General features: G+C 32.2%; 1 protein-coding gene across 1 annotated transcript; it reads right to left on the minus strand.

The window, feature by feature from the left end:
* Positions 1–417: 417 nt before the first annotated feature.
* LOC140060905 (FERM domain-containing protein 6-like) lies at positions 418–27728 on the minus strand. Its single transcript, XM_072107274.1, has 15 exons — positions 27534–27728; positions 21117–21287; positions 20321–20420; positions 19651–19733; positions 17835–17914; positions 12577–12763; positions 11406–11561; positions 11003–11068; positions 7961–8029; positions 7186–7262; positions 6652–6749; positions 5889–6089; positions 5192–5314; positions 4638–4771; positions 418–4293 (listed from the first exon to the last, which is right to left on the minus strand). The coding sequence occupies exons 2-15, from the start codon at positions 21204–21206 to the stop codon at positions 3637–3639; spliced, it is 2121 nt and encodes a 706-aa protein (XP_071963375.1). The 5' UTR covers positions 21207–21287; positions 27534–27728; the 3' UTR covers positions 418–3636.
* Between the last annotated feature and the right edge of the window lie 86 nt (positions 27729–27814).

The following is a 27814-nucleotide window of genomic DNA, read 5'->3' on the forward strand; positions in this document are numbered from 1 at the left end:
TCAGGTGATTAATAAATTAATCATGTGACCAGTCATCATGTAACCAGTCATCATGTGACCAGCCATCATGTGACCAGTAATATGACCACACAAACATCATCATGAAAATAGAGTAATTAAAATAAAAGCGAGTTACTCATTTACATACTGAATTTGTATGTATTTGATTACTATAAATAAACCTGTTTTTGTTGTTACTGGCCGTTATATATATAATAATAATTATTAGATATTGTCGTCAAATAGTAAATAACTTTATATAAAACTAAAACTACAGAAAACATTCAAATTGAGATGTGTTCCATATCTTTATGGAGTTGTTTTATGATTAAACATTAGAATACAATTTATACTGTAAAAAACAAAACAAGAGCATAAATTCTGCTTTTAAACTATATTATAACTGCCCTTAAAATAAATAAAACATTTTCCATTTACAGACTCTTAATTTTAAGCCGTAAAAGACCAACTTGCTAAAGTAAATATTCCATCCATTTTTTTATATTATTAGGTAGACACTCACTTTATAAACTGTACTGCGATATATATACACAATACTTATCATATTTACAAAAATAAGCAATACTTAAAACTAAGCTTTTTGTTACTCTTAAAGGTACTAAAGTTTATGTATGTCGGAATAATTCTTAATTATCGTAACATATAATAGTTCTAATTAATTCATAGGTTTTATAAAAGACATATTTGGTTTCTATCTGGTTTATATCTTCTTTGTTTATCACATTTTATTTACATAACTGAATTTTGTAGCCTTTAATTCTGAGAATAATGAGTTAATTAATCATGATTTTACTTTCGATTTGTAATGATCGATGACCTAACAAGGTCAGGTCAAACTCAGGTGATACAGGTCAGCCCTGTGACACAGTACTAAAATACATATTTGTTTTTGTTGATGTACCACAATAAAAACTATTTACTTTGTATAACTGCAGCATTTTGATATTGGAATGGGTTAGATTATATTTTGGGTCATTACTTTATACAGCAGATACTCACTCACACCAATGCAAGAACGCACCATAGCAACATGACACGGTAAAACAACAGAAGTTAAAAACTTTTTTTATCCTAATGATATTCAGCATGAGTGTAAAAAACTCCATCCCCATCCACCAATGAACCCTTGACGTAGAGATTTTGGCAGAGAATAACCAAACGCAGCATTCAGTCTTCACAAATTGGTATAAATTTGAAGAAAAAAAATGACATTTAAACACAGCCAAATGGCTAAAGTAAAATTATTATTGGTCATACAGTTTAAGAGATAGAGTTTAAGAGATAGAGTAACACATTTTGGGTTTTGATTATGACACTGTCTCATTGCATTGCATTGGTTTGAATAGATTTAAAGTATGAATTTCACTCAAACATCACATAGGTTAGCAATCACACTTAAGAAATATGCACTTTTAAGAACTCAGTGCTTAACAATTCTCACTTACAGTTACACCCTGTATTTTCAAACCACTTTACATATGGAAATAAGTGTCAACTTAAATATTTACAATGTTCTCTACACAGATTGTCCACTCAAATAGGACCCTTGAGTTCCAAACATTTTTAAAATGTAACCCTAAATTAGTAAAACAATTAAAATTAATGTCTATATTGTATACTAATGTTCTCAAATAGATTAAAGATGTATTGTCCCCCAAAAACATGAAAAATGAAGATTAATTAAATCAGAATTTAAATAGGTTATTTTGTAGTTTTAATAAAGTTAATCCCTTCTTAAAAAAAAAAACAAAAAAAATTATGTTTTCTCATACAAAATGACAAAATAAATGGTCAAATTCAGCCAAAAACCCATTGGCTGGCAGCCAATTTGGCTATATTTTGCATAAAATTACAGTTTTTTCAGGTAAATACATGCATTTTTCGATTCAATTTTTGTTCAAAGTGGATAACTATTATGTGACATTAAAATGGTATATTCAAACAAAATTTTTTTTTCAGGGAGACAATACATCTTTAAAACAAATGAGCAGTCGCACTTTTATTCTAAACTGAGTAGTCCCATTTTACACTATCTGCACATCATCCATTCATAGCATACATGCATCTGTACACACATTCATACACATTTTTTAAATCGTTTTTGTTTTAAAAGCTACTTTCAAGGTATGTAATTATCATAACAATTTAAAATAATGATAGACTATACATTACGGTTGATAATAATGGTTAAAATTAATTAAAATATGGTTCCCACTATTAATGCAAAACTCAAATATACAAAATGCACTGACGTAAACAAAGACATCATATGCTCTATAGTGCGAACCAACCCTTACACATTGAGTATTAGTAGAAGCAAGTACATAGCCAGGTGGGGTTCAAAGAAACCCCCAACCTCCATTTTTTAAAGAAAAGCTTTTTATCAAACTAGAGATAAGCAGGGGAAGTGATGGTAACCTTCAGTAGCTAGCTCATGGAAATTTTTACTCTGTACAAATTCTGGCTACATGCTTGGCATAAGTATGATATTTATCAATGCAATACAAGTACTTAATCCAATTTAATATTTATTCCCATTTATAAACCACTTCCCATGTAGCTGAAACACAATAGCGCGGTTCTTTCTTGATTGGAGAACAATGCAAAATAAATTGCCTTTTAAATAGAGGATGCCATTATTATCATTGTCATTATTAATATTATTATTACTGTATTATTAATATTATTCTATATTTAAATTCCTATACTTGAAACTTCTTTAAAAAGTTTTTATACATAAATGATTCAAGCTGAATTGATTTGTATTGCATAAGAAAATCTGCTATTAATCCAGCACACAAGGTTTTAGGGACAATACAAAGAGATAGAGTAAAGTGCTTATAATAAGTCACACATATTGAAGTTGTTTGTGCCCAAATACGGTAGTGATTTGCCCAGATATGGTAGTGATATCATCGTGTACACAGGGGCGTTTCCAGCATTATAGATTAGGGGGGGGGGGGGCTAAATATTTCATAAATGATAAAAATGATCCGGCAGGTTGCAGAAAAATAAAAATAGTCATTATTTTGTTTTAAAAAGTTAAATTTTAGAGGGGAGTTAAAGCCTGTTTAGCGCCCGCCTAAATCCGCGCCTGGTCCATATATGGGCACATCACATTTTTTGACACATAAAGTTTGATAGTGTAGACAGAGCTTAATACTATGAATTAACTCATCACTGGGAAGAGTTAGGTAACCAGCTCTAATCAGATTCTATACATTTTACATTTTAGTATGTAATACAGCTAATAAAAGGCTAAATACTCGCATGATCCTTATACCATGAAACATACAAAAATGGCTACCTGAGCATTCACAAGGGAATGTTAAAAAAACACCCTCATTGAGCACCTGGGGCTGTCAAAAAACTACCTCGGCATATCTTCACTGCCTACTGGAAAGAGAAACATCTTAATGCTTAATCCGCTTGAGATAGTTAAGACATCACTGGAATGGCTACTTGAGTTCCCTGCTAAATGAATCCGCTTGGAATACTAAAGACATCTCTAAGATGGTTACTTGAGTTCACTGCTAAATGAATCCGCTTGGAATACTAAAGACATCACTAGAATGGTTACTTAAGTTCCCAGCTAAATGAATCTGCCTGCAACACTCAAGACATTCCTGAGATGGCTACTTGAGCTCCTGGGGAAAGGTTAGGAGCAGAGTATGACACACATTCTTCTTTAATGACCCCTGACCCTCCTAAAAGTAGCATTTGTTCGCTTGCTGTCATCTTAGATGGTAAGGTCTGACACTTCAATCTATTATTTCCTTGCTGTTCATACCTACCATCAATCGGTAAAGAGTTCAACCCTGACATTGTCTGATGCTTTGATAAATGCTGACTTGCTAACAAACTTGAGCTGTTATGCATGGAATGTATCTTATGGACATCCGAATCAATTGAACTGTGATTCACTAACGTTGTCAGCGATGTGTTGATGTCATTTGAATCAACGTTTATTGTGACATCTTTGCCTGAACTTTGACTGCTAGGTGTCCGATATGGATCCGATTCTGTCCGGTATAATTCATTACTAGCTAAATTATCGTATGATTCTCCACGTTGTTGGATTTGCATCAATAATAACGTGCGGTCGTTGCAGAGTGCGTTAAGAAACGGTGCTGTGGCGCCCTTTCCTTGGATTTCAGCTTGAATCTTTTGCCGATCGATGCTGGCTAATGGTCTCAATAGTGGAGACGCTCTTCTTCGGTCTTTTGTGTTTTCTTTTCTGTGAGTACAACGAAGGTCCTCTGGTTCATCATCCTAGAAAAGAAAAAAGATTATAAGTATAAGTTATATTCTTCAATTTATCTTTAAATAATCTTGGACTAAGGCTGTACTGAATTTACAAAATTTGTAAGCACCCGTAACCAGTTTCTTTTATTCCAGTCAACCGTTTTAAACGGTGTGTACTCTGAAAATTTGGTAAGTCAATTCCAGCCTCTAAAGGCCCGCTAAATCCAGACAGAGAGCAATTAAAATGAATAATTAATGAGAAAGTTATGCAGACATAATACCTAGAACTTCACGTTTTGTGCACTCTGCGTATGCTGAAAATTAATTTATGAAATGAAAGGTGCAAGAGAGTTGAATACTATAACACCTACCTCATCATCAGATAATTCAGAATCACTAGCAGAACTTCTAAAACCACCAACTGAATTAACTGTTGTACCTAATGAGTTGCTTAGACCATGTTGCAGAGGAAGCTCTGGCACTGATATCGGGAAGTTGTTGTTACCTAATGAAAGAAAAAAAATAGATTATTTATTTGTTTGTAATTTTTTTCATAAAATATCAAGTTTTACAATGATTAGTTTTTAATATAAAATATTTCATTTCTTTGTGTTTTGTATTTGAAGTTTATTAGTGGATTCAGATTAGGGCATAGAGAGTCACATGTTTCCGCAGCGGCCAAAACATAGTTATCGGTTAACTTTTTAATAATAAAGTGCGTATGATTAGTCATTACCAATCACATCGCAACAATTTGTCCTTCAGGTCAAAGGTTAAAAATTATTGCATGTATCCGATTATTATCTGATTTAAATGAGATAATTATTCGTTAATTTTTCGGGTTAAACCCTGTTTCTACAGGCAGTTGGTTAATTTTTATTGGTGAATTATCGGTTAATTTTGTTAGCGATAAAAGCGTACAAACCTAATATGTTTTCTCTGCGAGTGAGCGTGCTATCGAGTTGTGTAGACGCCAGCATCGCAGATTTTGTTTTTTTCCTCAAAACCTCTTCTGGTATATAAGCTAAGTCATCATACTCATTCTCTGCTGTAGGGATATTTTAAAATAACATTAGAAAAAAAAATACAAATAAGATATCAAAAATGATGATGGCGTACCTGCTGCTTCCTATGGTTTGAATCTAACCCCTAGCCATCAGCGGTGGTGGTCTAAAGGTATGAATGAATGCCAGGCTAGTGTCATCTAGAAGTCATGGGTTCGAGTCACATTCGATAATTACAATTATGTCAGAATAGGGTAAATATCTGACCAAATAAAAAATACTCACATACACCCAAGGACTAAGGAAAGGGTTGATTTTTACCCACCACATGGATCATTTGGATACAAATTTAACTAGGATGAACTTTAACCTTTATATTTATATGATACTATCGAATTCTCAGTCTGTTAATGCTCCCTGTTTTGGTTTCATTAAATTGTATTTATTTTTAGATATAGGCGATTAAATTGAATAACTTAATATAACACTATTAATCTTAACAATAACAATATTATAATTGAAAAGATGATAACATTACTACGCTGTATTTCAAAATAAAAATGATACCAAATAAAATAAACAAACTTAAATAAACATTCGTTCAAGAGCGCTCCATACCTTCACTTAGACTTTTCTCCATTGGAGGTCGTTCATCAGAGACGATACCAGACGTGGTGGCTGAACTACCATGACTGACAACTGATCGACGTTGTAATTCCTTCTTGTTCGATACGTCAGTGAATGATATCGTCATGGAGCTATCTAGATCTGACCACGAGACGTCTGTACTGATGTATGATTCACGGTACCGTTTCTTATCTATAATAAAAAATGTTTTTGTGATTAAACAATACTGTTATTTTTTTTGTAGATAACAATTCATTTTATTACAGTGGAATCCCCAGGGATACCTCCTTGTGACCAACAAAGTGTACCCTTAATATGGGTGTGTTATGAACAGGACATTGAGCGTGCCATGCCAAGATAAGAACTCGTAACAGTCCTTTGATTTGATGTCTGGCTGCAACAAATACCAACCGTACTACGTACTTGTACATATTCTCTACAGCGCACAGTGTCCAATAAGTGGCGTGAAACTGATTCTGTTGCAGCCACAGATAAACCCTATGATCTATGGAGCTCAGCATCCTGTTGATAGATTGCCTTGGTAATAGTGTTAAAACATATTTACCCATCATTCGATTCATGAAAAAATGTCCCCTTAATAGAGGTGTCCCTTGAATGCGCCTGTCCCAAAGGAGAGGTTCCACCAGGGAGTTGTAATTAGATTAGATCTGTCTACTATAATATTTCTTTTTACTGAAAGTGTGGTTGACCGAGGGCATTATTTAATTACATTGAGAATGTCAAGCCACCTGACCTTGTATGTTCTCCCTTTTTCTTGCTCGGTCAACCATTGGTTGAGTCTTCATTTGGAAAGCATGTGTTAATTTGCATAGTCTTAACAGGTGTTTCGATCTGAAAATTTAACAATAATATTTCATTTTATCTGTGTATATGTATTTACATTTCTTGTCATTTATCAGTGTAGGTTCTGTGTAGGTTCTGCTTTCTGTATAACCCTGGTATAACTTGTTTTACTTTCTAATTGGCATTATTGGCCTACTGTTCAAAGTGGTCAAGTGGCAGATCTATATACCCAATGCCAACAATCTGAAAAAGTTTAGAACATTTCCTAATGTTATATTATTGCATTGTATTTTTCAAAACTAAAGCTCTGTCTACACTATCAAACTTAATGTGACAAAAAAATGTGATGTGCCCATATATGGTTATGATGATGTTATACCACTAACATATGTGGGTATATCACTACCATATTTGGGCACATCACACTTTTTTTGTCAAAGTAGTTTATAGTGTAGACAGAGCTTTAGGAAAAATGTGGACTTACTTGGCTTCATTTCCAGTGTAATAATTTATTTTTCTTCCGTCTGATACGCCTTCAACTTGAAGTTCAAATTTCTTTTTCTGAAAATAAAAAAAATGTTTATCATTTAACAATCTTACAACAAATGGTTTTATAATCATCATTTGTAAAACACATGTCTGAAAATATCATGCTGGACCAGGAACCTTTAATGTGAAAAACATATTTTGTGAATAAGCAGCCCACTGGTGATACCAATAGTGATGGTACATCAATAAAATAAATGTATTTCTAAGATTTTAATGAAATAAAATACATTTTCCATAAAAAGTTAGTTACTGTATTCATTTTTACACTATATAATATATATAATAACATTTATTATATAGAATTCTATAAAAAATTAGACACATTAGGTTTTTTCTGTTACATCATAATAAATAAAAAAAAAAAACGTATTCAAAAGAAAGCAACGCTGACAGAATAGCTAGTGATAAAAAAAATGTATATAGCGCCCTCAATTATTTCTTCAACTGGCCTTATTAGTTAAATCGTAGAGAAATTATTTAGATAATCTAATCTACAGTACTTATCTAAATAATTCTTCCATGGTTAAATGAATTTCTCCATTCATTTGTCACAAAGAAATTCCAAATTACAAAATTTTCTTTACGAAAATGAGAATCTCAACAATTCTCACACATTCTGACAATTTAAAGATGAGAAATGCTTAGAAAAATGTATTAAAATCAGACTAAATGAGGTTTATAAGTTCAGTACAAAAGATAAAAAGACATACTTGGAAAACAAGCCGCTTAATAATATTCCAAGCATATTCACAGAGTAGGTACTTTCCTTCCCCAGAGTCCTGAAATAAAAATAAATAAAAATACAGTTTTTATCTAATTCATCAATTGGTTGATTATAATAAAATAATAATATTGAAATTTATAAAGCGCTCTTTACCGGAGTCTAGGGGATAGAGTGTAATGGATGATGATGATGGAATGATTATGTATCGCTACATCAATATATACCCACAGAAATAGATATCAGATACTTTTTAAAATATATATAATCATTTTCATAAAATATATACACACTAAAATAATGAAAATTCATTTTTATGAAATGTATACACTCTAATAATAATAATCAATTCATTTTTATAAAATTTATAGACACTATAATAAACAATTCATGATACACAAATTTAAATTCCTTAGTTGTTAGTGTTGACGCTAAATTTAATTACATCAGCGCAGGTACCGCGTTACGACTGAGTCACGGGAAACCTTGAAACACGACATCACTGATGAACGTAAGGAATTTAACGAGGATGACACAGCCACAGGACCACTGACTGAGTTAAAGTATTTGGTGATATGGTATTTCAAGCGAATGGTGCAATTAGAGTCCCAGTGGCATTTCAGTAATATTTTGCATACATTACAAACACACTTTATTGTGATTGTGAATGTGAGTTATATATCCGCATACCATTTACTAGATATTTATCTACTGGCATTGCACTGTACTCAAAATCACGCTGCATAAGTTATAAAGCCCAGTCTACACTATCAAACTTTATATGACAACAAAATGTGATGTGCTCATATATGGACTTGAAGATGTCATATTAGTACTATATTTGGGCACATCACAACCATATTTGGGCATATCACTACCTTATTTGGGCATATAACTACCATATTTGGGCATATCACTCCCATATTTGTATATCACACTTTTGTCAAACTAGTTTGATAGTGTAGACAGTGTTCTTCAGTAGTTTGTTATGTAAAACAAAAAATAATTTGTATTTAAAAATATAATTTGTATTTAAAAATAAACTAATAATTATAGATACTATATCTGCAGATAGAGTGGACATGAACTGTAAAGAAAAACCAAGCAAATTCAATAAGTACTAAAACAAAATATGCACGTTCTTGGTCGCCATCTTTAAGAAAGAATTATATTATTGGTAGGTTGTAAGCACGTACTTAGACACCAACTTGAAATAAATACACCTGACAATACTTATTGTTTTCAGTGTTCAAGCTGTGACGCACACTTCTTATCTATTTTTAGACACGTGTTTAGATTACAAATTAACTTTAACAATATTTGAAAGTTTATTTCAACTGGTCAAAATTTTCTGCACCATAGAGAGTGGTAAAAAATGTGATTGTAAAATATTAGGCCAAATACAGAAAATTGTTAGTTTCACATCTGGGAATTGATATTTTTTGATGATGTGCTTTACTATTAGTAACCAGGGCCATAGCCACCAGTACTGTAAGGTTTCAACCTGATCACTTTTTAACAGGGAACAGGAACTTGAACAGAGATTGTTGCCTTTCCTTACAAAAACCGGACCACATTTCTTGTGGCTACATCACTGGTAATGCTCATAGCTATTGTACCTACCTAACAACATAATGATAGCTTTAAAAGTCCAGTCCAGACACACCTTGGGAAAACTTGACGATCGCAAGCATGGATTATTCAATGCACTAGTAAAATCTAAAGCTAATCTAACCCAGTGAAAACAAAAATTGAGCTCTGCATAGAAGAACATTATGTAAACCTCTGTCTACACTATCAAACATTATGTGACAAAAAAATGTGATGTACCTATATATGGACATGATGATGTCATATCACTACCATATTTGGGCACATAACACTTTTTTTGTCAAACTAGTTTGATAGTGTAGACAGAGCTTAAGGGCTTAATGATGGAATCACATGTTCAACACTGCTGGCAAACTTGAGTGTATTTCTCATACCCCCTGCTTGCAAGAATGCTCTAACTATGATTTCATAATAAATAAATGTCCATACCACTAGCCTAAATACCAGAGAAATTAGATAAATGAAACAAGAGATAGCTTTTATAGCAGCCAGGCCCTAAAGCATTTAACATTCGCTAGAATTAAGTTTACCGCTTAGTAAAATTCTGAATTACACATATTTTCTCTTTCTTTTTCTGTAGTTCTTTGAGATAGTTTGAATAAGGTGTTGAGAGGTTGACTTAAATGTATTTGGGGATCATGTTATTCTACTGCAATTACTGCAGCAACTAAATTCTTTAAACATGCTTATGCAATTATTTAGCAAGCTTTTTCTTTTGGCAATCATAAACAATGTTTATTTATACAAACATCTATACAAACATTGACATTTAATATATCTATGATGTATGGATTTGAAATAAGAACAAACAACAAATAAACTAAAATATGGATACGTTACTGCAGTAAAACAAAGTAGTTACTGCAGTAACTGCAGTAGAATTATTTTGATAATTTAATTTTTTCTTAATAAATACATCAATTAAAAAACATATTTTTCTTTTTTTGTGTTCTTTTACTATGGATATTATTTCAACATAAAAGTATAAATTAAACAAAATTTTTTTTAAACCAACATACTCAACCCACCAAGTTATTTTTAACAATATTATTTAAGTAAATAAAGCAAACGCCACAACTGTGAGGTACAGGTAATCAATTATTAAAGAATAACGTGACGCTTTTATTGTCGACGGGCACTATGTTTTAATTTTACTAATGGAATGCGAAAGAAAAATACTAGTTTACACGATCACCTCTAAACTTAGATTAACAGATAGGCATGGAAATGTTACTATATAATGAATTGGTTTTAATTCGTCCAGCTGTTCGCGTGAATACTATCAGATATTCCTAGCACCTGACAGACTTTTAGAATCATGTGAATGCAATTGTGTTGATATACACCAAGCATTTCTACCCAGTGAAAAAATTCAAGATACAAGCAGGTTTTAACAAGCCCTAAGGCGGGGGTCACTGACCTCATAGAGTTGAACGCCCCGAGTACAAATACCGAGCCAGATCGACGGAGTCTCTTCAGTCTTTACCTGCAAGGAGAGAAGGTTTCATTTGTTATAAAAAAGATGGGTATGCAATTCATGTGGAATGTTCTTATTGGAATTCCATATCAAACACAATTTAATCTTAATTCGAATGTACTTAATTGAATTTGTAAAAGTAAAGATTGATTGAGCAGAAAACGGATTTCCTCATAACTACAATACTATAGTAAAGTCTGTAAATGACCCATTTAGCAGTATACTGTTTAACTTTGAAGGTCTTAATAATGCATTTATGTCTATTCTACCTCTGATTGGATAATATAATATTAATACATTGCTTGAGATAAAGAATCCATTGTAAAACACATTCAAGCTACTGTACCTTCTTTAACCTATAAAATTGCATCGTATGTTCTATTGTCGTGGAAGCCTCACGAATAAACGCCTTCTGAGCATACACCTTGGTTGTTCCTCGTTGATCACGATGCATCATGGGAACATGCTTAAGAATGTAAGACTGCCCTCGCCTTCTTATTACCTATTTCAATTGGACAAACAGTATATTACAAATTAACTGTAGAAGAAAATATTTTATAACAATCTAATTTATTAGTCAGGTCTAATTTATCCTTTGAAAATTAGAATCATATTATGTGTGTCAAACACCTGTTTTTTTTTAAACCTTATAAATGAAATATTAAAACAAATTAGAATTTAAAAAAAACACCTTTTTGGAAGGTGTTGGTAATAACTTTGATGATTTTGTTTAAATGTAAATCAAAAACAAGTTGCAATGTTATTATATTATACAAAATGTTTTTTTTTAAAGTCAAGATTAGCTATTTATGGTCCGTCCTGAAATTCGTGCCATAAACAAATATCTAGAATGGTTTTATCATCAATCAGATTGATTGTAATCTTTTAAATGCTCTGCCTAGGTCTGTAGGCGTGACCTGCGCGACAAAATAAGCAAATGCTTTAAAGTCATTCTGGTAAAACTAGAATATAAACCCATGGCACTCAATATCCTGTCAATCCATCAACATTACCACAAACAGGATACAGCATTAAATAAACAAGTTTGACAATAAAATAAATGGACCATTTTCTTAACTGTTTTAAACAGTAAGAATTATGATTGTGATACTGTAGGAGATGAGTACGAACTTAGAAAAATTAAATATTAGGAGAATTTATGAAAGCGTGATTGGGTTCTACTCTGTCAAAAAAATATATCCGTATAATGTTCTAATGTGCATTGTAGAAACTGTAACTCCAACATTACATCTTTAATATAATTATAATACTTCAACATGATAATGAACAAGAAAATAAAAAGCTCTGTCTACACTATCAAACTAATTTGACAAAAAAAAGTGTAATATGTGCCCAAATATGGTAGTGATTACTCCAAACATGGCAGTGATTATGACATCATCATGTATGGGCAAATCACATTTTTTTGTCACGCACAATTAATTGTGTAGATAGAGATTAAAAAGTATACTATAGTACTACAAATTTGATCAAAGCATGCTTGTAAAAAACCTCACCCATTCTGGAAAGTATTTGTAGGGGTCAAAATAATGACACTTGTGTAGTTCGTCGGAGTGGTTACCGAGGTCAGCCTGTAAGGCGTATGATGCAAGAACAAAGCATGCTTCTTCACGGAATAGCACAGGTGCTGCTAGAATGTTCTGCTTTAGTTGAAGGTAGTATTGGTGGCGTGTAGCATCATCCCTGGAAAAAGAACGAAAACATTCACAATAAATGAAATTTACAGTATTTACGGGTATTGCTAAACACCGCAAACCCCGCAAACCCCCGCAAACCTCCAAAAAAACATAGCAAACCCCATCGAACCAACATAAAAGTGATTGAATCATGTAGTGTACAACCCACTGGGTATATCAATGTAAAAAAAAAAATACATTTTTACTGTTAACTAATTATTTTTGGGGTCAAACATCATTTTTTGGTCAAAAATGATTGCTAATTTTTAACCAAAAAATGATGTTTTATCCCCAAAAATAAGTAGTTAACAGTAGAATAATTTATATACCCAGTGGGTTGTACACTACATGATTCAATCACTTTTATGTTGGTTCGGTGGGGTTTGCTATGTTTTTTTGGAGGTTTGCGGGGTTTGCGGTGTTTAGCAATACCCGTATTTATTAATATTTAATAATGATTCATATAAGTATTTACTTAGTGTATAGTAGATATTATTAGGTAGCAAGCATTTACGGATCCAGGATTTAAATTAGAAAAAGGGTGGGGGGATGAAAATAAAGGTGAATAGAGTCTATCCTATCTTTTGCATTGCAAATTTGGAATTTTGAGGTTTTTTGTTTTATATTTTTTTAGGGGGGAGGGGGGTTCTTTGGGCTAGGCTTTGAATCGTACTGAAAAAAAATGTGCATAATACAGTACAGTATAGTGTACTACAGTAATTGTAACATTTACTTTACAGAGATTATTCAAAAAAACAATTATTTAATATTACTATATTATTCCTTGGTGACAGATACATCCCCTTAAAGGGGGATTCTGGGTTTAAAATTGGTTTTAAATATCGTTTATTTATTAAATAAAAAATATTATAACAATATAGACATGTCAGAATGAAGAAGTAATAACGAGAAATTAAAAAAATTAAATTTCATATACATTTTAGGGTAAATTCATGGAAAGTCTGTTTTTCAGCAGCTTAGGGAAGCTCATTAATATTCATGAGATATTCACAAAATCACGTCACCAGTGGATTCCAAACTCGCGACGACGTCATGTACGTTGTGTTTGTCAACTAATTTACATCTCTCTCCCCTGTCAAACGACGACCACCCGATCATTGTGAAATACATTTTTTGTAGATAATAACAGTAGTAGCATATATTTATTTGACATTTAATGAAATACAAAATTTAGTACAGATACGGAGTCATAAATTATACTATTTTTATACCTCTATAGTACAGATCGTATTATCGGCTTCACGTACAATACTACTCTAGGCCTAGCCTAATAATAATAATAATATGGGCGAGAGCCATTCTGACTAGGGATTCCATGCCACAATGGCTATGTTAATACAATGGGGCCCATGGGCCTAGCTAGCCTACTACTAGACGATTGGCCCATAAATAACAAAACCCATCCTATCAACCAAACTCCTAAACAATCTAAACCTAAAACGTTCTACAAAATCGGCTGTAAATATTGAAGCAAAACAAGGTCCGATCGCCGTCCACACGTATGGTGTCCCGATCGTCTACTAAGTAGGCCTAAAATAAAATAGGCTTAGTTTACTCTCCAAAAAAGCAGATACTCATGCATCAAGCAAGTAGACCAGGTAGTAGGAAGGAGACCTAGCCGATCCGGCCCAGTTAAAAATTGAGCTAGCTAGTGTAGTAGACCCTATGCGAATTGATACTACCAGGCCTTTTACTATAGGCTGCACTACACAAATATTCCAACTCTCTCATTCGAGCTGTATTATCTATACCATTCCGGTAGGTCAAGTCGACCTTCAATCAAATACTGTACATCGTTCATGTTGTGATTATAGACGGGGTATACTCGACCCGACCAGTTTGGTATTGTTGTATCTGCTTATCACGTGACGATGTCAGGCATGGGCAGCAGAGAGAGCACGTGTATCGTCGTCTCGCTTGATCCTCAGCAGGAATGTACAGTATACGTTACGCTTCATTGATTTTGATTTTTCCCTAAGTCGGTGCGAAAATCGGCAAACGTAAAGTGCAAACATATCTAATTTTTCACTGTTTTGATGAATTTTCATAAAAAATTGACTTTATAAATAGGAAGACCGACTAAAATTACATCAGATAAGTATAATTTTACAAAAGTAATTGATATGGTTTATGATAACGAGTCGTCGGAAGATGGACCATTTCACGAATTTCCTATTTTGTAACCACAGTGTGATTTTGCCGTAGCTGCACTTGTAATCTGGCCTGATTTCACAGCCTTCGTTCTGTTTCACTGGGCGCTTATATAAATTGAAACTTTTACCGTTCAAGAGACAAACAAATATATTTTACATTTTTTACTATTCATTTTAAACCCGGAACCCCCCTTTAATATTACCTAAACTTTATTTAAATAAAAAGTGATTTTCTGATGGAATTTTCTCTCAATTAGTTACTATAATAAATTCTTGTTATACAGAAGAATGTTTGTAAAACCAAATTGGTTGATTAAATGGTTGATTAAGTTTTTCAAGTTCAGTTGCTTACTGTGTACAGTCAGCATGTTTTATCAATCATTATACAAGACATAGATTCCAGCATATCAATTTCCATGAAATGAGGAGCCTGTTGCTGTATGGAAAATAATTCCCAAAAGTATGGGCAGCCATAAAGGACAAATATATCAATCAATCAATCAATGTTTTGTGAACTTCACTATCTCATTGGCAAAGCATGTTCATGTTTCCATGATGACCAGGTATAAATAATGGTGGCTATCATTATTAAAGATTTATATTCCCCACTGAAAAAAAAATGTTTGTTGTTGAATATGCCATTTTAATGTCACATAATATAGTTATTATTCACTTTGACCAAAATATCTTTCTTTTGAGACAGCATTTGATTGAGGGCAAAGGGGGAAGGGGGGAGGGGATGGAGAGGAGTGGTTTTTCCTTAGAGGGAATAATGTCAATAAATAAATTTTGTTCATCATGTACGTTAAAAAATAATCCAAAATATAAACATTTTGAAATATGTACATCATTTAAATAAAATAAGCTAATAAAATCCAAAGAAACTATTTCCTCTTTAAATACCTAAAACAATGTATGGAATTTTATGTTGTCAAAACCTTGTACCCACAGGGAACAGACTGCCTTACAATGACCTGGCTGACCTACGAGGCTATTCTAAGCAGATAATTGAGAGATTTTTATGTGTCAAGGTTCTGTTGTTAATGGACACTATAACTAGGCTAATACCAAGGCCACATGTTTGGTAAAACCATGTGGAAGTGTGGGCTGACAACAAAAAAAAGTCAATATTATATTAAATGTATGGTGTGTGATTGTAACAAATAATGATGGATTTTTCAGCATTGGTGAACATAATTGTGGTGGGATATCCACATTTAAACAGTCCTGCTTTTAAAATCTTCCATCTAGCCTAAAGTTTATTTTTAGGCCTTCCACCAGCCTAATTTCAATACAGCACCCATCTTTAAGGATGGCAAAATATTGATCATTTCAGTCTTTTGAATGCTTTATATAGTGCTAAAATATAGGGACATGTTTTATAAGTAAACCGCTTTGTTTTTCACCACCTAGGCATCCCTTACTCTTTGAAAACCACACACCTTAGCCTTCTCTACTACCTACTACCATAGAGATATTACAATATCTCTATGGTAGTAGGCATAGAGATATTAATAAGTAAGTAAGTAATATTTATTGCTTTCCAAATACAGTACAAATAAATAAAACAGTATAATGTAAATGAAATAAAAAGAGAAACAATTAAATATAAAAATACAAGACTAGACAAGAAAATAAGCATGGAAAGCAGGGGATGGCCCTTTAAGCCCAGAGGCTTGTTTCCAAAGGGGTCCCCAACTACCATATCCCTATGGTAGTAGGCATAGAGATATTACAATATCTCTATGCCTACTACCATAGAGATATTGTAATATCTCTATGCCTACAGTACTACCATAGAGATATTGTAATATCTCTATGCCTACAGTACTACCATAGAGATATTGTAATATCTCTATGCCTACTACCATAGAGATATTGTAATATCTCTATGCCTACAGTACTACCATAGAGATATTGTAATATCTCTATGCCTACAGTACTACCATAGAGATATTGTAATATCTCTATGCCTACAGTACTACCATAGAGATATTGCTACTATTACTACATTTCAGCATCATTTTATATGTCATACATAGTGAGTGGAAATTAGATTAAATACCAATATTATAGAACAAGCCAAAAGTGAAGAGGGTAAGTGGTCCAAAGCTTAAAATAGAGAAGTCTCTGGTTAATGTTCTAAAGTTGAATTTAAAATGGATTGACGCAGGTGATGCCTAAAATTCACAGAAAATGAACAACCGATATTAAACACCTTACTGAGTTCACAACCTTCAATTAACCTGCCTAGCAGTATAATATAGTGAATTATATGTTTTTATTAACAAAATTAAGACTTTACATTTTTCTTTGAAATATAAATTTTTTGCAGTTTCTAGTCATAAAATGTTACATTTTATGACTTTCTGAAGAAAGTGTTTTTTTTTTTGCCGTTATGATTGATGTTAAGTCACATACTTTATTGACATTTTTAACATCTGTGAAATTTATCACCATGACAACTAACTGATTAGATATAACTTCTTGATAAGTTTCTAAAATCTTAGCAGAGAAAGAGAAATAAAAATTAATGGAGGTTGGAGTATTGTATGATTTCAGGGATGATAAAATAACATTTTATAGTTTTACTGTCAGGAGAACTACAGCAATATCGTAAATAAAATATGTCGCAATTAAATTTCAAATACCTTAAAATTTTATGTTTTGATAAACTGTAGCACAAAGGATTATGGGATAGTTTGTCATTCATTGCATTTCTTTATAGTCAATGTTTTCGAGTGATATGGATAAAATACGTTCAGAAGTTAAAATATTGTAAATAATTATTCTACAAATACAAAAACAGTAATTATTTGTTATATATACACACTGTGAATATTGTCAAAAACTAGGCCTTACGCACATAAAAAAATATATAATAAAGTAAAAAATATATCATACTTTAACAATGAGACATGCTCCACGTATAATTGCACTCGAAACCAAACTTGCACTACAGGCTTCCCAGACTTGTCCAAACCCTGAAAGAGTTGAGAAAAAAAGGTAAGGTAAGGGAGATATGAAAAAGCCTGAAATTCTGATAATCAGGCACTTATAATTGTTAATGTAATGTATTGTCTACACTATCAAACTTTATGTGACAACAAAATGTGATGTGCCCATACATGATGATGTCATATCACTACCATATTTGGGCATATCACTACCATATTTGGGCACATCACTCTTTTTTTGTCAAACTAGTTTGATAATGTAGACAGAGCATTAAATGAGTATTAACATTTTAAAAATTCAACTGTATAAAATTATAAAAAATCCCAAAACGTTGATTAAAAATAAGCATATTCTTCTAATAATTATGTACTAAAAAATCCTTTTTATTTTTTTAAAATACAGAATTCAGCACTCATAATACTCAGTAATGTTAATTTTACAATATCATTTTTGCGGTACATTGTATCCCCTGACCTGGGCCTCTATAAAGCTCCCTTTGGAATTTCACCTATGTAAATTCTAAAATGAGTCCAGCGATGAGAAGGTACCTTGCTAACCTACTGTGTAAAGCTACCATTAGTAAATTTCATTTGAATTACTGTAAAAAGCTACTATACCAATTTGTATACTACACATTTAATTCATAAATTGTACCGGTGTTCAATTCTATAAAACCACCTTCAAACATTTACATAAACTATTTAGTTTGATCTTTGAGCAACCCATGTGTGCAACTTTTTTGCCTCTTCATATTTGCTTTCCCTGATTTTTGTTTAGCCTTTAAAAATCTAAATTTAATTTCATCACTGTAACAATTTTTTGCTTACAAGTGAGGCACAACCTGTGGCGTGTGTGTACAGTAGTTTGTGGATGTCTTTTGTGATTAAGCTGGTCCGTCAGGCCTACTTCTATGAGTTTAGATAGATCAGTGGCATATCGCAGAGGCTTGAGGCCCCTCGTTTAGGAACACCAAGTGGCCCTCCAACATAATTTAATGCCTGTATTTCTCTGGATAATACTCAGGGGCCCTCATAAGCTCTGGGATTCCTGGATTTAGCCAGTGAGCACTCATATCCGATAGAGATAGATCCCATGATTGTATTTTTGTAATGCAGCTCAAATTAAACTTGGAGATAAAGTTTAAAGCATTTATTACTTACTTTAAGTTATAAAACATAATAATAAATGTCTAAATTGTTTAAGAAAGGGACATTTATAGACACGCAAGGTGTATTAACTATATGGCTATCTTCTTTAAGAATATAATAAATCAATATGACATTCACTAGCTAGCTAGTCACTCATCATACAGTAATGAATGCTAAATAATGTTTTTTTGTTAAAAAAAAAGAGAAAATTATTTATATAACAGAAATGTTATAATACTGTATGAATAGAACTTTTAACCATTACAAGATTATTGATTTGGGGCTCTGTAGGTAAATAAAGTTAAATTGAATTGATAAATTTCAACAGAAAAAATTGTCACTGATTAACTACAGAGTCCACTAACAAAATGATTGAACTTATACTAGGATTACATCACACAAGTATCTGGCTACGTATCTCCACATAATTTTAAGGAAAGGAAAATTCTGTAATATATTATGTTTACTGTATGACTGTAATGTAACGTTATGTTAAGGGACATGTGAAACACATGTGATGCTGTATCACAGTATTTTCCTATCATACTGGAACAATGTAGATCTAAATACCGTAGAGTATCCAGCGAATTGGCTAATTATATAAATATACTTACATTGCCCGATTCAGCCTTCCAGCCCTTTGGAGCATACTTAGAAAGTTTGTTCTTAGGTTCAAGAAATTCATACTCAATACACGCTATATAAATATAATAAAGTTGTTTATATTAAACCGCTGGAGTGTAACAAAATACTGAATTTTGTGTTTATCTTATATTATACTGTAGTATTGAACAAGATAACAATTTTGTTTATCTGCATTGCGTGTGTTTGATTCTTTAAATATTTTATATTGATTAGAGAACCCCTTCGAAGTGAAGAGAATAAAACAAAACATTGTATTTAACTGCAGTAGAGACAAGACCAGACGTAACATCTCTGTAATATGTAAATTAAAACTGAGCAGTGGGATGGAGGGAAGGCATGTGGGGCAGTGTGTTGGACGTTGGATAACTGATCGTGTGGTCATGGTTCGAATCCAACTTTCGCCGAATTGCTTAGTATCCAATAGGCAAGACACTTTACTTACATTTGCCTCTTTTCATAATCATGTATAAAATGGGTACCGGGTTACATCAAGACACAATTTTTGATTATGATTACTAGCTGCATTATGGGAGTATGTTTCCAGTTTTTGACCCAAAAAATTAATAATGTCCAGGGCACTGAGAGCTTGCTTATATGCGCTATATAAGGATGAACTATTATTATTATTATCAAACTCACTTGACTGTTGACGTGCTATCGCCAGTCCAAAGAGTTGGTCATCTTTAAAGCCAACAAGCGTGCATACTTGGTCGAACAAATCCTGAACCTTGCATTTCACCTGTACAAATAAAAAGAAACAATGATGAGTTTGTTGATTAAGAACTTTTCAGCCCACATACATAGATTTTGAACCCCTTGCGCTTTCATGTTTTATTCAACAAATTAATGTCCCATCAGATTAACATTAGGAAACTTTCGGTTTGCAACAATGTGGAACCTCTGTATATTGTGTCAGTGAATCATCTTGACGGACACTGCCTACTGTATTGTATGTTTATATGTATGTTTATACAACACCCTAAATTTGAGTCTTTAATTTTTAGCGTGTTGTAGGGGCCAAGTTCAACCTCCAAAAAAACCTTGCCGTTATTACATTAAATCGTAACACCGTGTTATACCGTAGTTCAAATCTCAAGATGCATTACAGTATGAATTGATATGAGTTTATAAGGGATTTTAACAAAGGAAGATTTTTTTCGTTTAAAATTTAGTTTCTTCAGTATTGATTTTTAAATATGCTGTTGAGATTTGAAAAAAAATTGCTTTAAAATTAAAACTATGCTACAGTATATTTTGCCAAATTATGCCAACATTTGATTAGCGTTAATGTTAAGCTCAGCCTTTCATTTCACTATTTCTAGTCACCATTAGTTTTTCTAAATCCTGAATCTGCATTGCAATGAATTAGCATAGAAAAAGTAACTAGTTCTTTTCCCTTTCTCATACACTTTTGAAAGTAAATTTGAGCACATACCTCAATAGCAATTCTTGATTCTTCCCCATCCAGGAATATAACATTGACATATTTCTGATTTGATGGCAACGGCTTATGACTGCCATCCATGGCAAGCTCGCAGAAATAAAATCCTATTCATATAGTCACATCTCTACAAATTGATGCAGAAGAAATATCACAGAAATTTACCTGGAAAAAAAAATTGAAATACTGTTAGTGTTAGTTAGTCAATTAATCTAAACATTCTATATTGAAAAGCAATATTGCTTGAAACATACAGTACAGTAATTTTGCAAAATTATTCAGTAAGATAAAATAATTAATTTGTTTGTTTTGTCTATTCTATCTACTGTATCCTAAAACTAAGTACATCATGTTTGACACAGTTACAATTTACAGGGTAATTAGTTTTCTTCCCCACAAACAAATTAATAAAAAATTGCATTTAAAAAAAGTTAAGTACAGCTATCTGCATACTTAGAATGTGTCCAAATACCGTATAAATCCTGTACAAAAGCACAATCAATACTACTGAATATTTATTCAAAACTTGTAAATTTGTTGAATGAAGGCCAAGATGACATTCCAATGCATACCACCTGAGAGAGGACAACATCAGGTAAGCTAACCTTAGGTCATGTGATTAACCTATAATCTCCAGATGCTGAAGAATTATGGGATTTATTATGGGATGGAAAATTTAGTTCACAAAATCACCCTCAGCAGGAGTAGAATAATATTACTACTTTGGTAGTTTACATTGATTTTAGAGGTTAAAAAATATTATACAAATAATGAATGTTTATGAGTGCAATGGTACAAATAATGGCACGAGGTGAATGATGAAAGGTTATATCAACGAGGCAAAGCCGAGTTGATATAACCTTTCATCATTCACCAAGTGCCATTATTTGTACCATTACACGAATACAAAACATTCATTATTTGTTTTATATAACATCTAAATAACAAACAAAAATGTTTCAAAAAGTACTATTTAACGATCGTTGAATAGTGCGTACTATTGCACGCCATGTGACCCACATTCGTCCAATCAAATGACAGGAATTTATTTAGGTGTTATATAATGTGTATTAATCAAGAAAAATCTACTATCCTTCGGGACACCAATATTCAGGGTATATTATAAAACTACATGACACACCCCAATTAGTAGTATTGAAGGGAAAACATTGTTGGGTCCCCTATCATATTAAAGGGAACACTTTTCTGGGTCTCTTAATAGTTGGTTTTTTTCAAGATACTGGCCTGACATTGACAAACATCAGTGCAAATATACTATATTTACAGTGCAATAGTCGATAATAAGTCTACCATCCATGATGTAGAATTCTGAATTTATTGTATTTAATTGTACTGGCAGTGGTATTCATTTTAACTGAATCTCAATTTTACACAGAGATTTTCATACAAGATATTTGTATCCAATCTCAACAAGATTCTGACCTTCACATTACTTCACAGACAGCTCAGAAGTGTCAATCAATCATTATCTTGTCTTGTGATTGCTTGACAGTTTTTAAATACTGTTACATTCCAATCAATTAATTCAAAGTGTTAATGGTTTATTTATGAACACTGATAACAGTTAAGGTACATTCACAAATGGAAGTAAATAAATTACAGTGCACAGTAGGCCTACCAGGAAAGAGTGAAATCACTATTCCCTAGTAGCCTACTACTAAAGTACTGTATCATTAGTATGCAAAATAGAGGCTTTAACCCCTAAATTACTGTACCAAATCTATATTCATACTTGTATTAAATCCAAACTATCAAGTACATACAGTACCAAGGCAGGGTTTGAAGGTTACAAACAAAATGCCCCTTTTTCACACTATAAAAACGTATTTAGAAAACTCATAAGGAATTTTCCTAACTTTGTGGAGAACCTGCCTATAAAAGTCCTGACTACAGGCATAAATGATGATCCAATGTCGCTAAACTTCTATTAAAAACATTGTTTATTTATTATTCAGAATACAAAATAAAGAAATCAAATCAATTATTCAATTAACTATAAAATAATATTATGAAACTCTCTAAATACTATATCTCATATGTTTGCGAACACTAATCATCTCAACCTCAGAAAAAATTATTTCCAAAACTATGGATTGGAGTAAAGCAAAAACTGTAAAATCATTTGTAAGAATCAATGGTCAGGGTTTTTATTAACGGATAATAATATTCAAATTACCTTTTCAATCAAGTACAAAAACAGATCCAAGTTTTAGATACTTAGATAATTGCTAACTAGTAGTAGTAGTAACTACACATTGTGAATACCGCTAAACAAATTTGATAATTTAAAAAGCATTGTTTGCCGATTGGTAAGGTACTTAATGATGACTTAATGGCCGTAAAGACCAATAGTGCTATGGTTTTTCACAAACAGTTATTGTTTTGTTATCTTATCAAAAGGACATAAGTACATGTTGAATAGGCAACTTTATCTACATGATAGCAGGCATTCTTGAAATACCTCACACAGGGAATAGTAAACAAAACAAGTTCAGCATTTACACAGCTTGCATAGCTTAGCTTACCTGTATGCATACTGTATTATACAGTATGCATAATATAATGCAAAAGAAACCTCTACCAGGGAGTTGTACTCCCTGCCTCTACCAAATCCTACTATGACAAATCATAATCCAAAATATAATAGAAAATAAGTATGATTTAATATGGTACAATGTTAAGCCTCCCCTTACTCCTGGTTTATTTAAAATAATAAAATCTTCTAATCCTACAATATGTACACATACAATTTGACTGGCAATACAGAAAAGTTCAGTTTGCCAGAGACTGTGTATTTTTTTTCATTTTTCATATCCATTTGACCAGCATACTGATTTGAATAAAAAAATATATACAAAGTCATAACATAAATTACTGACATTACAAAATAAATACATTTATAAAAGATTTTCCAGGATTGCCCAAAAAGTTTAGCTTTCCATTGGGATCCTTTTTTAATACATTAAAATAATAACAATCATCTAAAGAATGAAAAATGCTGAGCAGGCAGGACACAGCTTAATTAAGCAAAAATAGCTGTGACACAATTGAGTCAGCTACTCTTATTGATAATACACTATAATAGTTTTTAATAGATTTTTAACAGTTCTTCTATTTGACGCCTGCAACATACCGACACAATGCTAATAATGATGTTAGACCGCTTATTAAAACATTTTGGAAACAAGTGGAAAGCTGTTCCACAAATGACCCAGTTCATAGCTATTTGCAGGTAAAAATAGCCTGTCAACCTTAATTTTCACTATCGCATTCAGATCTACAGAATTTACATTCTGTGCTTGTGAAAACAGACTGAAGTATGTGATAATATCAAAGAATATCAACTCTATGTAATCTTAGAATCTTCACATTTCAAACATTTGAAGAATCTATACTGTATAGTTTCATCACTTTCAAATTTTATAGACATATTTTATAACATATTATTTAATAATAAGACAGTTTAAATGTGGTATTATATTTTTGTATATTCACTAAATTAAGGAGGAACTACTCGGTCAAAAAAATATATTTATATTTATTTTGTACTATGTTTAGTGCATATTTGTTCAGTGCATTTAATGACTTAAACAAAATACAGTATCTCTGCTATTTCTCTCTCGCAGCACACACACACACACACCACACCCCCACACCCCTGGACACTAAACAGTTAGTACAGAGTACTGTTTAGTACTGGTAGTAGTACGTAGTACAAGTAGTATTAGTAGTATAGAAAATTACCCATTGAAGAAACAAAGCATTTCATAATTTATTAATGCCTGTAACTGTTGCAGCTAGCTCATATAATATGAACTTGCCTTTGTTTGCGAGTTGGTCAGATGACATTTTATCCTCGCCTCGTTAAACATTTTACAAAGATTATTGTTTCTCCATCATATCTATCACGTGCTATAGTCATCTGTCTTATGGTTTATTAACATTGTAGAAAAGAGTGGTAATAACACATGGCTTACGGGGGACAAAGAATGACCAGCAGTGTGTACTAAGATACAAAGATGACACTATCGTTCTTGCTGCTAGCCTACACTGTACAATACATCACAAGTGCTACCTAGGCACACACATTTTAATGCTTGCCAGGAATGGGTGGCAGTGGCACTTAAATATAAAAATAATGTTGGGAGAATTGTTGACAATTGAAAATGTTTGTATGTTTGAAACAATTGAGGGATTAGACTTACAGTAGTAAACTAATTGCTTCATCGTAAAATAATTATACATACTAATGTAAAACTACTAGGATCATAAAATAAGGCTTTACACTATTGAGAATCTAATATTTTGCAAGCATTGGGTCACTATTACTGTACCCTACTGTATTTATTTAATTAACTACTGCATTTATGCTGTGTAATTCACTGCTTGTGCATATAAATAGTACTTTAGTGATAAAGTATTTTTGTAATCTAAAGTACACATGTTGAGTAAATAACACTCTGCATTTAGATATACATTTATATAGTAATGGGTAATTTAAAGTTAAAATTGTTCTTCTTGTCTTATACTGTACACATGTGATAAAACCTGTTGAAATTCTACTATAGTTAGTACAGAGCAATGTGGGAAATGGTGTGTGCAAACATATATTATATACTATTCTATTATTATTACTCAATGGTATACATATTTAATTAATAATAAAAAATGTTTACTTTAAAATATGATGTAATACTAGAGCTGATCAAATTATTTAAATTCTTTCAAACAAAATAATAGGATAATAAAATGAAACTAGATCTATTAGAGTAATTACACAATTACCAGTCCTATTAATAAAAATTAATTGTAACCAGTTTATTGAAATTCCAGGAAGATCAGTCAGGACGTTTTGTTGTGTTGAAATTGCTCTTAAGCTTTAATACAGGTAGGTTCTGAATGAGAAAAAATGCCTTTGTCTAGTCTTCTGCATACACTATTAAACTAACAGACCTAGTGTACTGCTTTACAATACCTTACCATACAAACCCCACATACCAGAACCTGTGGAGTATAATCACACACTTTACAGTATGTGTTTTCACATGGAAATTGTGGTGTTATGAAGTGTAACGGTTTCTTTTATGGTCTGAATTCCAAAAGTTGGCCAGTTATCCGGAGGGGTTGTCTGAAAATGGCTTTAACCCTGTAGATATGTTTCGATAACAAGGCTAAGGGACTGGTCAGTATAGGATTAGCTAGTTAGCACCATAGAAAACATCTATATACAAGTTGACCTTCTTAATTCTAATAATTCTTAATTCTTTAAATAAACAGTTAGGGTTTTTAAATAAAAAATTAAACATGCATACTGTAGGTCAAAGATCAATGCAGTTCAAGTCTACAGTATACACTTACTTATAAAATATCTTTTTGGTGATTGATTATATATTTAATAAATATCAACAACTTTAGCGGCACTATCAGTCACATTACGAACCAAAAATTTGTCCCAATGTTTTAATATTAAAAAAGAGAAAATAAATGATATAATTGATGATGCTTCGATACACTTATCTAGCTTGCTGTTTATAGTGGTTCAAAATTCCCAATTATAATACCTTCGACAACCATTTTTTAGACAAATTGAGATAACGAATTAATAGACGCTTACTATATAACTTTACAATAAAATTTAAAGACAAAAAAGAAGATCGACATTTCGGAAATTGAGATAAAATACCAAAATTCTTAGCTCTCCGCCTCTTTATAAGTGAAATAGTGCAGTCAATCTTTCAACTCATATTCTCACCATTCAACTTAATACAACTGCATTCATTATGTGTATGTTTGAGGTGCAATATTTATCAATTTCACATTTAAAGTTTATTGTAAACAATTTTATTTATATAAATATAAATACAAAATAGGCCTAGGCCTAGTAGGCTAGCTACTTTTACTTTTAGAATATAGTTTTGCTTTAAAAAATATTAATAAAATAGGCTCAATAAAAATGAGAAAAGAAAAGACAAAAAAGAATAATATTTATCATTTTAGCAAATGAAAATAGGCAGCATAACAATGGTTAAAAAAAATATTATTTTTAATTAATATTAATCCTAGGCCTAAACCTATGTCTGTCTGTGGCATTGTCTTGCACTCTTATTTAGTGTTAAATTAAGCTCTCTCTATCCTAGCTAGGGTAGGCAGCTAGAGCGGTCCTACAGTATGATGATATAATAATATTAATACAATGCTTTTATAAAGACAGGATGCACTTTAAAAAAAAACAGCAAGAAGAGAATGACGAGGTCTACAAAAGGTAAACTAAATGATGACACTTAGCCAGGATGCTGAGCTCCTAAAAAGTCAATTCCACCCACCGCCTGTCTCCTCTCCGCCGCCGACGTTTTGCCATTTTCTATGCGCCAAGTGAGAAAGTTGACTTACCGCCGGTGTGTCTGACAGATGTGAAAGACTAACAAGTTTAATCCAAAAGGTGCGTCTGGTTCAATAAAATCACAATGGGTTCTCCTAATAAAAATATCCGTTATATAAATAATATCCAAGTAAAAGAGCTTTAGTTACATAATAAGTATAAAGACTGATTTTCCACAAGCCAATAAAACCAAATTATCTCTCTCGCACTTGTTATTTGATTGAGAATTTTCGTCGTCTGCTTCAATTCTCACACACTTTTTTATTTTTTCAACAGATACAACAAGAGAGGG

The sequence above is a fragment of the Antedon mediterranea genome, chromosome 10, assembly GCF_964355755.1.
Source record: "Antedon mediterranea chromosome 10, ecAntMedi1.1, whole genome shotgun sequence".
NCBI lineage: Eukaryota > Metazoa > Echinodermata > Crinoidea > Comatulida > Antedonidae > Antedon > Antedon mediterranea.

Bases quoted from the DNA above. Each gene is read 5' to 3' on its own strand.
- LOC140060905 (XM_072107274.1), bottom strand. From the start codon at position 21,206: ATGGATGGCAGTCATAAGCCGTTGCCATCAAATCAGAAATATGTCAAT. The intron at 17,915-19,650 runs GTAAGTATATTT...CAACTCTTTCAG, and splicing joins GGAAGGCTGAATCGGGCAAT to GGTTTGGACAAGTCTGGGAA. The intron at 11,562-12,576 runs GTGAGGTTTTTT...CAATTGAAATAG, and splicing joins ACAAATACTTTCCAGAATGG to GTAATAAGAAGGCGAGGGCA.